The sequence below is a fragment of the Chrysochloris asiatica genome, unplaced genomic scaffold (assembly GCF_000296735.1).
Source record: "Chrysochloris asiatica unplaced genomic scaffold, ChrAsi1.0 scaffold00341, whole genome shotgun sequence".
Classification (NCBI taxonomy): Eukaryota; Metazoa; Chordata; class Mammalia; order Afrosoricida; family Chrysochloridae; genus Chrysochloris; species Chrysochloris asiatica.
The window spans coordinates 1,386,339-1,402,704 of record NW_006408859.1 but is presented as its reverse complement, the minus strand read 5'-3'; the positions used below and the strand labels follow the sequence as shown (position 1 = coordinate 1,402,704).

Genomic DNA, 16,366 nt, shown 5'->3' with positions numbered 1-16,366 from the left:
GACAAATGGAAGAGTCAAGAACAGAATAAAATTATTAAGAACAGAGGATCTGGGAGGTCAGTCTATGATCAAAACAATTACAATATGAAAGAGCAACAGAGATCCAGGTGGTGGGAAGGTCAGGTAGATTACAGGATAAAATAGACTGTCTTAAATGGAGAGAAGACTTAATGGAATATAAGGTAACCACAACAGTGGGGTTGGGGTGGCAGGTTTAGTTTGGGTGTTGGGGAGGACAATTCAAGAAGAGGGAAGAGGCGGAAGAACAAGATAGATAGGGGAACACTGAGACAGGTTTGCATGGCCTAAGTGGGACAGAGGTAAATAGTGATGCATACTCAACCTTGGAACAATAGGGCTCTGTATTATAGACATCTAGGCATAGTTTGAAGAGGGGAAATAATGCTAAAATGCTTGACTGTCTTATGAATCTAGGTTTCCCTTGTCTACTGTTGTAAAATAGACACTTGAGTGGGATAGAAAGGAAATTTGGAAAACATGATTAGAGAAAACTTGTAAGCCCATCTTCAGCCTATAACTGATTGGAATACCTAGAAGGGGTTCTAGAACTTGCCTAGTGAAATAGGCCTCTTGCAAAGCCTTTGCAGAGTATAGGATCTTAGGTGGAAACCTGAGTCCCATCCAGAACCTTCTGAGGTGGGACAGTCTCACTAGCAAGGACATGCAGACCAGCCTGGAGCAGCTACAGCAACAGAAGATACATCTTCAAAGAAAGATCATCAGGAAAATCCCAAAACAAAAATGTCAGCATGACTGGCTACTACAAGAATAAGCAAGCTGTTTGCCAGGAAGATATCAAGGCAAGCAGTCAAGTTCTTTCAGGACAAACTCCCCTCTAAGACTGAAACTCAAAGGGAACACACAAACAGGTATGTAAGCTTGATGACAACCACATTGGTCCACTGGTGAGTGGAAGAGGGGGAAAGGCAACAATGAAGGAATGGGCTGAGTTCAACCACAGTCCATTGACTCCCATTGACCTGGAGATGAGAGAGAGAAGAGGAAGGGCTGGTTGGTCCAAAGTGTGGTGAGACCTGGGGACACTTGAGCCCATGGACAAGGACATAGCCACAGAGGGCTAGAGCTGAGAGTGAAGCATCCAGCTGATATGAAGTGAGGGGAGATTCACAAGAACATACAAACTTGCAGCCAGTACCCATTTGACCTAGCTTTGATGGCTTGATAATCAGAATTCAACTAGAGGAAGACTAAAAAAAAAATTGATAAGGGAAACAAGGGTAAATTGCTACAATTTGATGAACCTGAACTATATTCATGGAGGTTGGTTGGTTATATGCCATGGAGTTGGTTCCAACTCATAGCGATCCTGTACAGGGTTTCTGAGGCTGTAAATCTTTACGGTAGCAGAAAGCCTCATCTTTCTTCCGTGGAACATCTGATAAATTCGAACTGCTGACCTTGAGGTTCACAGCCCAATTTGTAACCACTACACTACCAGAGTTCCATTCATGGAGGTAGTAACTCTAAATACCAACAGAAAGGGAAGGAGTCTTCACATCAAGTATCAATGCTATCCCTTCTGTATACACAGTAGATAGGGATGGGTAACTTAGACATTGGCTACCTAAAATGAGGGGGCGATAAAGGCACGAAGTGATTGGCTTACAAGGTGTCAAGAAGGCATTTAGTTTAAGAGTGGGTGGGGGGAGAAAGCATCCCCACTGAATAGTTTTCATCTTGTTTAGATGGGTCTGGTGAAAAGAGATGGGGATAAGATTCATGTGATTCAATACTGAGTAATTGTTCTCATGACTAATTGCGACTGTCACAATTATAAAGGTAGAAGTTTTGTAACAAAAACAGGGGACTGGTTAATCTTACAGTCCAGAAACATGGGACCCTAGGACCATCAAGGGAGAAGAGCACAAGCAGAATGCAGGACTTATCCTGAGAAGCAGCCACGCAAGAGAAGGAGGCAGAGATGGGGTCGTGGAGAGTGGGAGCTGCTGAGGACTCTAGATTCATGGAAACAGAAGGAAGGAGAGCTGGTGCCCAGGAGGCTGACTTGCAGAATGTGCCCTTTAGAGGTATAAATTATTATATATGCTTGGGTGTTTAATTTTTTTTTAAAGCTAAAGTGAATACAGAGAAATACTGTTAACTGATGGTACATGGAGGGGATTATTAATCATTGTAATGAAACAAGGTGTATGATTTATTGAATGTAAAACTGATGCTCTGCCCTGTAAACTTTCACCCAATTCACAATAAAAACCTTAAAAAAGAATACAGCCATCAAGGAAATACCGGAAGTTCATGGGGAGGGGGAAAGTAAGTTTAAATGAGAATGTTCCCAGTAAGGACTAGTAGGTGATCTAAGAGAAAGAAGGGAAAGATTGTAAACTCCAAAATACCCAGGAAAAGAGGAAATGGAAGAGGGGCTTTTTCCTAGATAGGGGAATAAAATTGTTTGCAAGTTGGCTGTGACACCCAATTTTGCAAAATTGAGTAAACAGGCCTCTATCTCGCTAAAACAACTATGGATTGGATTTCTTGAGCGTTTGTTGGTAAACACCCGTGATAACCCATCAGCAGCAGTCTTCCTCAGTTTTTCCTCCAGAATCCCATCAGGGTAAGGTCTAAATTAGGAGTTTATACTGATCCGCTAGTGCCTAAAAGGGGCCGAGGTAGTGTCTGGGATTCACCGTTTTCTCACAGAGCTTAGATTCCAAAATTGTTTAGCCATCTATGATTTATTCCTAGGAACTGACTAAACATCCCCATCCATCATGGGACTATCAGGTATCTGTTATGAGCATTTATATATATATTATCTCACTCAGTCTTCCTAATAATCTAGTGAAGCAGGCGTTATTATTTCCAAATTATAAAGGAAACTAAGGCTCAAAAAGTCTATCACCTTAATGAAATGATATATATGTATGTATTTGGGAAGTGGAGTGGCTCCATACGAAAAGCACTGGACTGTGAACCATAAGATCATCTGTTCGAGCCCGCCAGCCTTTCCGCGCAGAGGGAGGACCGACTAGATGGACACTGAACGTCTGTATTTAGGGCTCCGTATGAACGATTGTCAACTCTGCTATCATACACTCTTCTCAGCACAGAAAAAGCGAAGTTGCCTCTCACCAGGGAGCTTGTATTGTGTGGTGAAGACACACAGAAGTTAAAGAAGAAAGGAATCAGATAGTTGGCACATTTTCCTGAGTGATGTGCAGATAGTAAAACTGGTTCTGACACATGGTGGATGTCATACTAGCACTGGCGTAGGGAGTAACCGAAGTTTAAGGATAAGCTAGCTTGGTCAGTGAGTGGAGAAAAGCTTTAGAAGGCACGTAGGAGGAACAGTTTTTTAGGCCAAGGAATTGGCCAAGTGCAGAGGCCCTGCTAAACTGGGAGCCCCAGCACTGAGGGTAGTGTTGCTGAATGAAGCCAGTGGGGTCTGGTCTGAAAGAGCCAGGAATAGCCAACGAAGAAACACGATCCGATTCGACGTAATAAAGCTTGTATTGCAGCATCCAGGCTGCCTGGCTCCCGGATGCATGTTCTTTCCATTCTGCTCCAGGTAGAGGGGCCAAAGGACCGAATTACTTGGGAATGGGGAATACGATCTCTCGAGTGTCGCGACGTCCTCGTTGGGCCATCCCTCGCCGGCCAGCAGCTACCTAACTCGTTGCCAGAATCTCCTGAGCCCTTTATTCTTGAGACCTCACTAGCCGCCCCCGGACCCACAGCACAGCTTGACTTTTCGTCAGGGGCAGTTGGTCCGCCTTTCGCAACTTCAGAATGACGGCGTTCCTTTCCTTTAGGTATGATGGATGGAAAGATGAAATAACATGGTAGTTAGTATGAAGCCCTATGAAAAGGGAAAACAACTCTTTTAGGTTTTGCCTTGTTTACCCTCATGCTTTCCAGAAACGATTAGCATCGCAAACACTCTCCAAGTGAGCCCCTCCAACAGCGAGACCATTGGTTTGGCCCCTCAATCCCGATTGGCTGAAGATTTAAGTCCCGGCCAGGGATAGGAAGACGTTTGTTTCTTATGTATTCCCTGAGTCCATTGGTTCCCTTTCCTGTTTCTGGGGGGAGTGGCTAGGGACAGTTTCCACCCTCTTGTTTACGAAGCGCGTAGTTGTTGCGCACTCGGAGCGTTGGGGCTGTCTCCAAAGTTCCCTATTCGGTTCCTCGGGCCAATTGGATTTTCGCTCCACCCTTTCCCTTTCCCTTCCACGCCTCCCGCGTGGTACGGCCCACGCCTTTAGAGCGGCGGCGCGTGCGGACTCCCGTCGCGTTCCCCCGCCCACACTCTCGGGGCTGCTCCCCTTTGAGAGTGCGCTTGGTACGTCCCGCGCCGCCTCCTTTCCTGGCTGGGGTGGCTGCCCCCCCCCTTCGGACGGCGGCGCTTGGTGCAGCCCGGGAGAACCAGGTCATCGGTCTGTTCCCGTGAAAACAAAAACAATCGGCGGCGCCGCTTCGGCCACCCGAACGCCCGGAGCAGGGTCCTGGGACGCGAGTCGGGGGAGGGGCGAGCAGGAGCGGCGGCGACGCTCGGGGGGCGAGGCGGGGGGGAGATTTGCCGGAGCGTCATGGGGCCGGCGGGAGCAGGCTGCGCTGGGCTCCCCTGGCGCCGCGGCTAGCGCTCTTGTCGCTTCGGCTACTTCAGCCCCCCGCGCCGCACGCCTGGGGGACGAGGAGGAGGACGCGGCCTCGGCCGGGCCCGGGCCGAACGGCTGCGGAGACCCGGGCGCCGGGGAGCCGAGCGCCGCCGTCGCCGCCGCCTCCGGGATGGATCAATGCGTGACGGTGGAGCGCGAGCTGGAGAAGGTGCTGCACAAGTTCGCGGGCTACGGGCAACTGTGCGAGCGCGGCCTGGAGGAGCTGATCGACTACACGGGCGGCCTGAAGCACGAGATCCTGCAGAGCCACGGTAGGCGGCCCCCCACCCATCACGCCCCAGGCTGTGGACGGCTGGCCCCCGCCCCCCCTAAGGCGCGGAGAAACCCAGACTCCTGTGACTTTGCGGTCTCTTCTCGCCCGCTTTACGTCGAACCTGCCGGGACTGCGCTCCCTATCGCTTATCTGCCAGGAAACCCGAACGCGAGCCGCGGGCGCCTGGGGCTGAAACGTGCGTGGGGGCCCGGCCGCGGCGGCAGATTGCCGTACTCCGGGGGTGGGCGCCCCTCACCTCCGCCGGCCCCGGGCCCCCACTTGGCCCCCACGGCGCGGTCGGGAGGGTGGACACACACTGGGCTCTTGAGAGTCTAGGTGGCCCGAGGGTCCAGTGCAGGAAGCCTATTCCTCTTCCCCCGCCCAACTTCCTTAGCTGGTGGACTCGCCTCGTTTCTTTTATTGGAAATTCGAGTACTGCTCCTAACTGTGGGCTAACTGAACAGTTGCTTCTGCAACTTCGTAATTTGACATCTGTGTGGAAGCAACTCTTGGAAACTCCGCAGAACGCTGATAGGGTTCTTAGGAAACCAGCTGAACCTAACTGCTCAGCTCCCTCCTAGAGTAGCCGCCGCGGAGACTGAAGGACCAGGCACTTTGTGACTTAAAGTTGTTATTTGCCTTTCTGGTCGAGTTTTTACGTGTCTTCCATTCAGAAAGCAAGAGTTAACTGGTGGAAACTGGTCGGGAAAGGTTTCCCCACCCCCTTTCTATAAAAACTTTAAAGATCCTTACATTAAAATGCAGGTACTCACCAATTCAGAATGTGTTTTACCACTTGTTTTCAAGTATTCCATTTAACTCAGAATCCATTTAAGACAAGGAAACCTGTAGTCAGTGGTGGTTTTTTTCTGGTCATGACTTTTAGTGGGAGGCTATTCAACTTGCTGGTGAAACAGACCTTTATGTAAAGGAAGGTGTACTAACTGGGGAGAAATGTGATGCTGTGGCAGTTGAGATGAGGAAGGGCAGTGCCATTAGCTTAGCTTCTTTAACTCCCTTCCCAGGACTGCCTTTCAGTTGAGAGTGAGCGCTAGGGTACAGCAGTCACTCATGAACACTAGAGAAGACACAAGCCTGCAACCATAGTGGAGCTCACATTAGAAGGGAAGGGAATCAGGTATTACTTGGGGGCTGGTTGTGAAGGCAAGTTTGGTTGACATGTCGGATGGTAGAATGGGAAAGTGAAGGTGGAGTGGTATCAATCTAGGAAAGGCTCTGGTGAGTTTAGTGTGGGACATGTGAGATAGATCTGGAAGCCTTATGAAGAAGGAGACAAAGTTAATGTTTGCTGGTAGGAGCCCTGGTACTGTAGGGTTAGGGATTGTACTGCCTACTGCAAGGTCTGCAGTTAAAACGTCCAGAGGAAGATTTACATCTTTGGAAACCGTAAATAGGATCGCTTTGACTCGGTGGTAGTGAGTTTGGATTAATTTTGGTTTGGAGCTGCATAAGAGGGAAGTTTAGAGAAAAAGAATGTCTAAAACTATTTTCAGATGTCATTTCTTCAGAGGAAAGGAGCTCACACAGGATGCAGGGTGAAAAGACTTTAGGATCTAACCACAAACTTGAACTCTCCTTGGAGACTGGAAGGCAAAAGAGGAGGCAGCAGAACTGAAAGGCCAGGGCCTTAGATATAGACAGCATGGTCAGTGACTCTTTTGCTATTGGTGGTTGTGGTTGTGTGCCATCAAGTCAGTTCCCCTCATAGTGACACCCTGTTAAGGGTTTCTGGGACTGTAAAGCTTTATGGGAGCAGAAAGCCTCATGTTTCTCCCACAGAGTAACTGGTAGATTTGAACTACTGACTTTGCAGTTTGCAGCCCAGCTCCTAATCCCCGACACTACCAGGATATTGGGAGTCAGTAATCCTCTGTGCTTGCGTTTCATAGAGTTGTTGAAACAAGCCTGGTTACTAGGGGTTTTAAAGAAGAAAATTATGAAGTAAACTCAAGTGTAAGGAGACCCAACTGTGTTCAAGGTGTTTTTTTTGTTTAGGTTTTCCCCCCTCTCTTTGTTTTCTTAAAGGCTGAAAAGAAGGAAGCAGTGGGAGGAGAGAATAAATGAAGGGCCTAGATTTAGAGATTTGGAAGGGACATTTCTTTTCTAGGGACAAGGTCAAAGATTTAGGACTTGAGAAGATGGAGAGTCAAGTACCCTTCTTAGTAGGAGACATCAGTATATTTATTGAAGGGGTATCTGATTGTGGGCTCTGTTTTAGAAAATTTAGGGGTCATCCAAGATGGATTATATAATTGTAAGGAATTGTCAAAGCAGGAATTGGTTTTAGACATTTTGCATGGTATTAAGGAACTTTCCAAGGAATTTATGGGTGTTATGAGCCACACAGTTTGCCACACTATTGAAACAGTCCTGCTTAGTGAGATGCATATGTTTCCTTTTCTACTTCTCAGGTTTTATCCTCTTGTCTATCAAATTCCCAGCAATTTGATAGACAAATTCTTATGAGAATGTGATAGGATAAAGTAGACTCTTGGGTTGCTTATAGGTCCTCTGTCATATAATGAATTGTGTCCCTCCCTGACATATGTGTCAACTTGGCTGGGTCTTGATTCTTAGTGGTTTAGGAGTTATGCAACATATAATATGGCAGTTATGTGATGCTTCCCTATGGTGTCATCTGATACGATAAACCATAAAAGGATCAGGAGTGGGCTACAATACCCTCAGTCCCATCACAACTCTGAACTGATGTAAGGGAGTTTCTCAGGGGTGTGGCTTGCCATATCTTTTGTTTTACAAAGATAAAAGGAGAAAGGGAGACCGCCTACCACCTAGAAAGGAGAGCCTGGAGTGGAGGAGTCCAGGTCCCTGTCCTATGAAGCTCCTAATCCAAGGAAGATTGATGCCTAGATACAAGGAATGCTGGGCTGCTAGATACTGAAAGAGACAAGGTCCTGTCCTCAGAGCTGACAGAAAAAGTGCTTTTCTCTTAGAGCTCACTTTCTGAATTTGAATTTATAGCCTCCTAAACAGTGAGTCTGGTGTGGAACTGTAGCACTGGACTGCTAACCGCAAGGCTGGTGGATCAAACCCATCAGCTGCTCTTTGGAAACTTTATACAGGATCGCCATGAGTCAGAACCGACTCGACACTTAACAACAAACAGTAAATTTCTGTTGGTTAAAGCCAGCTGTTTGTGATAGTTCTGTTAACAGCAGCATTAATAACTAAGACAAGCCCCGAGATCCTTTCTAGGACACTTCATTGCACCATGATGGTGAGTGACCATCTGTTTCAGAAGTGCTCTTTAGCGTGGGTCCAGGAGTCAGTCCTGTTTCTGAGAATGAATCAATCTGTGCTCACATTTCTTTAAAGTTGTGAGCAGACAAGATTATTAAATGAGTGCAGTTAAGGGTAGTTTGTAGTAGAAACACATTGTACATGAGTACATGAATGGAGTTTATATTGTTAGTAAGCCTAGTGACAACCTTGCTCTACTCTTACCTTATTCCAGATGGTAAATACTGCGCCAAGGGGGCTGGCCTGGCAAGAGGCCTGCCATGAGCCCTAAAATCGGTCGGTCGCTCTAATTCACCTTTACTTAGTTCAGAATGCTCTCCATACGAAATTTCTCTGATTAACCATGTATTTTAATAGAAAGCCCATCAGCCTGGGAGAAACTAAATGGGGGTGAGAGGCCTGTGTCAGAGGGATAATTTTGTGGATTGTAAGGCCTGGAGGCTTTGACTGGGTAACTGTAAAGGCATCTTTTTTGGTGCTTTGGTACTGCCTTGGAGATCTTAGCATAGCAGATAGGATGGGGGGAGGTGGTTGAAGTAAGATAAGGAGTTAACTGTTTATGGCAAATGGTGGAAGGGTCAGCTCTGAGTATGTTTTTAATCTAATTTGTCAGAAGTTGAAGAATTATACTAAGCTCTGATTCTTACCCTTTATTATTTTGATTGACGCTTGTTAAGTGTCATTGAATTGATTCCTACTCACAGCGACCCTGTATAGGGTTTTCAAGGAGCAGCTGGTGAGCTAGAATCACCGACTTTGTAGTTCAAATGACTTTGCAGTCTGACACATTAGCCCACAGTGCCACACCAGGACTCCAATTGACCCTGTTGTTGTTCTTAAGTGCCATAGAGTCGATTCTGACCCATAGCGACCCTGTGTAGGGTTTCCAAGGAGCAGTTGGTGAGCTTGAACCACCGACCTTACGGTTCAAATGACTTGGTAGTCTGATTGACCCTTGTTGTTGTTGTTAAGTGCTGTCGAGTCGATTCTGAACCACAGTGACCCTGTACAGGTTTACGAGGCTGTAAATCTTTACAGGAGCAGAAACCCTCATTGTTCTCCCGCGGAACAGCTGGTAGTTTTGAACTGTGGAACAGCTGGACCTTAAGGTTCGCAGCCCGATTCGTAACCACTATGCTACCGCTGCCAGACCTCCTTGATTGACCCTAAGTCCTCTTAATTTTCCCACCTCTGAGATGAGTGGAGAATAAGATCGTGTAGTTTACTTGTACCATTCTTTCAGTGAGTGTTTTCCTGTCAACTTTAAGTTTGGTTGATGCTGTTTGGCTGTGGTTCCTAATGCTCCTTGATCTAATTTGGATGATGCTTTTCAAACTTAAGGCATGTATGTGCCTCCATTGTTTTTCAGATGAATTCACCATTTTACTTAAGTAGGTTTATCCTCATTCTATAAGTTAACAATTTGATGGCAGTGGTTTGGGTTTTACCCTTACCCTGCTGTTGCTTTGTGCCATTGAGTCAGTTTGAACTAAAGCAAGCCTATATGGGATTTCCAAGACTAAATCTTTACAGTAGCAGAAAGCCTTACCTTTCTCTCATGGAGCCACTGCTGGATTTGAACTGCTGACTTTGCAGTTAGCATCCCAATGTGTAATCTACTCTACTGCCAGAGCTACTTTATCCTCATCCTAGATAGTAGTAACATTTATAAAATCAGATTTGGCATGTTAGATGTAATAAACTATATTAAAAATAAATTCATAGCTATTAAAACATTAGTTGGTATAACAGCTAAAATTGCTTGCACCAATAGAATGGAACCACGTTTTGACAGTCCTTGTTAAACTAAGAAAGGATATGGATGCATTTTGGATATTTAACTTTTTAACGTGTGTTTCCCATTAGCATTTAGATGGAAGGGAGAACAGAGAAGAACTATAAATCTTATATACTGGTATTTTACATTTACATTTGGTGGAAGTAGATGTGGGCTGAAATAAATAGGCAAAGGTGTACTTGGAAAAGAAAATCTTTGTAAGAGTGAGGATATTCAGTATAAGATAAGTTTTGGACAATTATAAGAGACTTGGTGTGGCGCTGTGGATTAATGTACTGGACTGTAAAGTCAGTTTGAACTGCAATGTCAGCAGTTCAGGGTCACCAGCTGCTCCTCGGAAACCCTATACACGGTCACTATGGGCTGGAACCTACTCGACCGCACTTAATAGCAGCAACAAAAATAGAGATTTTCCGTGTGGTTTCTCAAAGTGACTCTAGAAGAATTCTCTAAATTTAAATTTAATTTTTTTAGTAGGCAATACATTTACATGGTATAAATGCAAAAATAAAAATAAAAAAACAATAAAAAGAACTCTGCTTGCTTCCTGTCTGTCTAGTTCCCTACCTCATGCCAATTTGCACAAAAGTTTTTCAGAGGATTTAGGGAAATGATATTTATCACTGTTCATTTTTGCCTTAAGGCATTGCATGTATAGATTTCTCTTGATAAAGGCTTAATGTTACTACAGTTACAAGTTTGTAAACAGAGGTTTTTGTTTCATTTGTAGGAATGATCAATACGTGTATGAGAATCTAAAACTCTGTGCGGGTAGATATATAGTTTAACTCTTTGGTAAGTCAAAGAAGCTGTTGAAAATTTATCTACTAGTTGCAGAGCTGCTTCCTTTGTTAAAATTTGAGGGTGATAATGAGAAAATAAGTGAATAGTTAAGAATGAAAGAAACAACAAATTTTGGAAATCACATTCTAAACTCATTTTTGTGGTATGTTATTGCCGAGGACCTGCCTCGACACGGATGTTTGGTTCACGAGGTAGGGATATCTGGCGGCGGTAGAAATATAAAAAGATACACCAAGACACATTGAGAGAGACAGAGAGACACCCCGAAACCAGAGTGGATGCATCATTGGTGGGCAGACTTTGGACCACAGGCATCATGGCCTCTGCAGGTAGCAACGCACTGCCCTGCAAACTGTACTGCATGCCCTCCAAGCTGTAATGCACACTGAATTCGGTCTGTGCCTCCGTTTTATTTAGGGGAAGAACTTTACACAAAGCTGGGCGGGACTAAGACAAGGTACAGCTAACAGACGTAATTTTCCAGACATTCCAGCCACTTTATATCTTACTTCACAGGTTTGAATCTCACGACTGCAAGTTGGTTTCTTGAGCCTGATTAACATACCTTTTAGCACCTAGCCTCAAATGGGGGAAGGTGAAGAGGATTGGGAGGAGTCCCATTGAGTCGGCCTAGCCCCAGCCTCAGGCGAGAAGCCTGGGTGAATGGGGCTGCACCTGAAAACGCTTTAGGGAGGGTGTCCTTTTGTCCTTAACAAAGACCGGGGAAGACACCCATTTACTTTGAGTGAATTCTTTGAGGAAAGCTTTGCCTTTAGAATTTTACAGTCTTGGCTTTAGGAGATTTTTACATTTATCTGTGGATATCAAGGGCTCATGTATGAAATTAATAACAAACATAACTGAATACTAAGATGAAAAACAGTTTGCTATGTCTGCTAGGTGGCTAGAGTCTGTTCATCAGAGCCTACGGCCTGTATGGTCTGCAACACCCGGGCCCACAGGGCCTCGAACTCCTGACCGGGTCTGCACGGTCTGCAACATGTTATCCTATCAGTAGGTAGACGCCAGAGGTCCTGGGTCGCATATCACATAACCTTCCATCCTAGAACTTGAGTTGCATATATTTTACAGTGTATTGTAAAGTAGGAATCCTGGTGTGTCCCTGCAGGTTAATGCACTGGACTGCAAGGTCGGTTTGAACCTCAAGGTTGGCAGTTTAAGCTCACCAGTCACTTATCGGAAACCCTGTGGTGGTGGTGGTGGTGTGCTATGGGTCAGTTCCAACGTATAGTGACCCTGTGTAGGGTTTCCAAGACTATAAATCTGTTACAGGAGCTGAAAGCCTCATCTTTCTCCTGAGGAACGGCTGGTAGTTTTGAACTGCTGAATTTGAGATCAGTAGCCCGACTCATAACCAGTACGCTGCCTGAGCTCCTTTAGAAACCCTATACAGGGTCACTATAAGTTGGAACCCACTCAGAGGTACTTAACAACAACAATACATTTTAAAGTATGCTTGATGGTGGTGGATGTGTGCTGTCCAGTCGGGTTCTGACTCATAGCAACCTGTACAGGGTTTCCAAGGCTTTAAATCTTTATGGGAACCGTAAACTTCATCTTTCTCCTGTGAAAGTATGCTTAGTTTTATATTATTTAAATGCTCTTTGCTTTTCAGTCTGTTGAATGTACTATTGTAAAAATGGTGTGGCAGAAGTTTCTGAGCTCTAATTTTATGAGGGGAATAGAGAAGCACCATCAACATCAGCCCAAGGCTGACACCTGTAAAGCAGAGGTCGGATATACGTTCTCTCTCCAACTTTGCTACTGCTTTTGACACTAGCCGTTCCTCCCACCACACCCTTTACTTCTCTGCTGGGTTCGATCACTCATTGCAGTGGCCACACAAACTCTCAGTAAATCTCATTATGGGATTTATGGAGTCCTGGTGTTGTGCTGTAGGATAAGCACTGGACTGCAAAGTTGGTAGTGCAAAACCATCCGCTGCTCCTTGGAAACTACAGCAGGAATGGGGGGGTACCTTTTTTCTACCAAAATTTATAGCATCAATTTATGGGCTATACAAAATTATCAACTTAAAAATGAGACTACTATATTTGGTCAAACATTTAATTAATTTCACCCCTTATTTTGTGGCTGGAACTATGGTTGCATGTAATAACAACATTGTGATGGTGGTTGTGTGCCACCTAGTCAGTTCCAACTCATGTTGTTGCTGTTAAGTGCCGTCTAGTTCTGACTGACAATGACCCTGTATAGGGTTTCCAAGGATTAATTGGTGGGTTTGAACTGCCAACCTTACAGCTCAAACTGACCTTGTAGTCCCGTGCATTATCTTGCAGCTCTATACCAGGAACCTACTTAGGGTTTCCAATCCTATAAACCTTTATTAGGAGCAGAAAGCCTTATCTGACTCCCAAGGAGTGACTGATCGAGTCGAACTGTTGACCTTGCAATGAGAAGCCCAGCTTGTAATCCACTAGGCTGCTAGGACTCCTCATTAGTGAAGTTGTTGGTGTTGAATGCTGTTGAGTCAGTTCCGAAGCACAGCGACCCTGTATAGGGTTTTTGAAGAGTGGCTGGTGAGTTTGAACTGCTAATTTCGTAGTTCAAACCGACATTGTGGTCCAGTGCTTATACTACAGCACCACACCAGAACTCCTTATTGGTAAAGGAACAGATTACATACAGCTCAGTATCAGAAATGGCTCAAGTTGCAATTCTTCAGTGAGGACAGCTTCCTCTTAACCATGCCTATTGGCACACCTTGCCTGGCCTGTTTTGTTGTTGTTAAGTGCTGTCAAGTCAATTCCGACCCACAGCGACCCTCTATAAGGTTTCCAAGGAGCAGCTGGTGAGCTTGAACCGTGGATCTTGCAATTCAAATGACTTTGCAGTCTGGCGCATTAACCTATAGCGCCTGGCCTTGTAAGTGTTAAAATCAAGCTCTCTATCCCCACCAAAAAGGAGCTCTGGTAGCATAGTGGTTACGAATCAGGCTGTGAACCTCAAGGTCAGCAGTTCAAAACTACCAGCTGTTCTGCAGGAGAAAGATGAGGCTTTCTGCTCCCATAAAGATTTACAGCCTCAGAAACCCTGCATAGGGTTGCTATGAGTCGGAACCGATTCCACAGCACATAACAACAACAACATCCCCACCAATAAATGCCTAGAGACATCTTACTCCACCAGCAAGCCTCCTGTTTAGTTTTGGGGACTGGGAAGCCCATTGCATTTTCTCCCACTGAACCACTGGTTCCATTCCCTCTGTTGCAGCTTCTCACTGCCTCTTACCATCTCAAGTCCCTTCTTTCTGCCCCTGAGATGACTAATTTTAAGCTTAGACCTGTCCCTTCTCTAGGGCTCGCCACATCTCACTTGCATGACCCCATCCCCAAAAGTGTGCCATGCATCATCCCCTTTGTATCATTAGCAAACTGTCCAACTCCCTCAGAGGCCACAAGCACCCTACCTGCTCATTCCCACCAATCCTTCCGTGGGAGTTACAAGACCAGGCTAGAAATGCCATATACAAGTAATCCATAGCACCAAAATTGTATTGAATGAATGCAAAATAATCGAGACTTGGTGAGCTACAGGGTTGTTCAGCTTTGTTTTTTGGTGTACTTGGCATAGGCCAAATAAAATAGCCTGACTTCTCCCACTCGTTAACCAGACTTCTTGCTGAACACTCTTGAGAGAATAGCAGTTTTAAGTTTTGAAATTGAATAAAATGTGATATCTATGTTTAGCCTGGGAAGTAGGTCAGAAATAAAAGTTTGCATGGATGACATTGTTCAATTGTTCTAAGAGAAGAACAGACCGGTTTCCAAGTTAAATGGTCCTTTTTTTAGATGGTGTTGGTGTTTTGAGATGGCTTTAGAAGAAGATTTAACTTTGTTAGCCATTCCTTTTTTTAGGCTGCTTTGGGAAATATTTCTTTTGTTATTTGGCACCTTATTTATTTATACTGGCGTATTACTCTAGAATTCTTTTGTTTGCAGGTGACAGGGTATCTTTAATTTGAATGTAATTTGTTGACATGTAACTAAATAGTCTGGAGCCAGACCAGGGGCACAAGGAACGTTGGCAGAACTGGTAGTGTTCTCTGCCTTTATTATCTGTGCTTTCTCTGCTTGGCTTTATTCTCCAAAGAGCTTTCACTACATGGAAGTAAAGCTGGTTGATGGTGCTTACTTTATCTTAACCACCAGTGATCCCAGAAACAGGGACATGCCCCCTTCCTTTTTTTTTTTTTTCATTGCCAACAAAATTCCCAGGGAGTATACATATTATCTTGGTTTGGGTCTTATGTCTCTCCCTTAATCAGTCACTGAGGGTAAGGGACATGGGATATTCTGGCCACCCTGAGTTATGCTTTCCTGTGTGTCAGGGGATGTATAACCATGTGACCCACCATCCATTAGGAAGAGAAGGAGTCACAGAAAGGAAAACTTGCAATAGTATGTGCCTACAAAAGTTGACCAGCTAGCTACAAGTTACATCAATAATATTATTCTCTGAGATGTTTTCTGGAAGAGTTCAACCTTTATTTCTCAGCTTGTGCCTTACCTAACGATAACTTAAGTAATTAGTTGTCAGTACAACTTAATCTGTACTACAGAATATATCTTGGTTCATGTTAACTTGAAGATTTTACTTGTAATTGTCTTAATCCTTGGCGTAGTAAAATCATTTTCCTAAGGCTCTGGTAGCATAGTGGTTATGAATTGGGCTGCTAACCTCAAGGTTGTCAGTTTGAAACTACCAGCTGTCCCGCAGGAGAAACATGAAGCTTTCTGCTCCTGTAAAGATTTACAGCCTTGGAAACCCTGTACAGGTTGCTATGAGTCAGAACTGACTCCATGGTACTTAACAACAACAATTTTATCTCAAGTGGTTTCTAATCCTGTGTCTTCTAACATTGTCCTTTCCTAATCTAACTTGGATGAGAGAGAAACTTGTACTTCTGTGATACTCCATGCTGATTTTGTTAAGTAGCCGTTGTAGTCACCTGTCTCATGACAAACCTTCTCTTAGAGTAGAACTGTGTTCTATAGAGTTTTCAAGGCTGTGGTCTTTTGGAAGAAGGTTGCTAGGTCTTTGTCCTGAAGCACATCTGGGTGGATTTGAACCACCAATCTTTTTGACTAGTAGTTGAGTGCTTGACCATTTACATCACCCCAGGGACTCCTTATGATACTATAATGCTTGAGCTGATAGATTTCCATTGTTTTCCTGTTGTAGTCTCTTAGTTGTTGGCTTTTAGCTGCCCACCAGTCGATTCCCACCCATAGCCACCCTGTGCACAGTAGAATGAAACATTGCCCACTTCTGAGCCATTTTCACAGTTGTTATGTTTGAAACTGTGGTTGCTACTGTGTCATTCCGTCTTGTTGAGTGTCTTTCTCTTTTTTTGCTGACCCTCTGTTTTACCATGTCTTTTATTTTTTATTGTGAATTATGTGATGGTTTACATGGGAGAACATTAGTTTTACATTCATTCTATCGTATATCGTCTCATTGCCATGGTTACAATCCCCTCCATGCATCATCAACCAACCAAAGGGT

The 16,366-nt window shown here is 44.7% G+C and overlaps 1 protein-coding gene across 1 annotated transcript in view; it reads left to right on the top strand.

Moving 5' to 3' along the window:
- Window positions 1–4,392: 4,392 nt before the first annotated feature.
- The window catches only part of RMND5A (required for meiotic nuclear division 5 homolog A (S. cerevisiae)), a 64,696-nt gene continuing 52,722 nt past the window's right edge, over window positions 4,393–16,366 (top strand). The window contains exon 1 of the mRNA XM_006875860.1: window positions 4,393–4,930. Coding sequence (XP_006875922.1) covers window positions 4,789–4,930 — 142 coding nt within the window. The 5' untranslated portion in view covers window positions 4,393–4,788. The remainder of the gene's footprint in view (window positions 4,931–16,366) is intronic.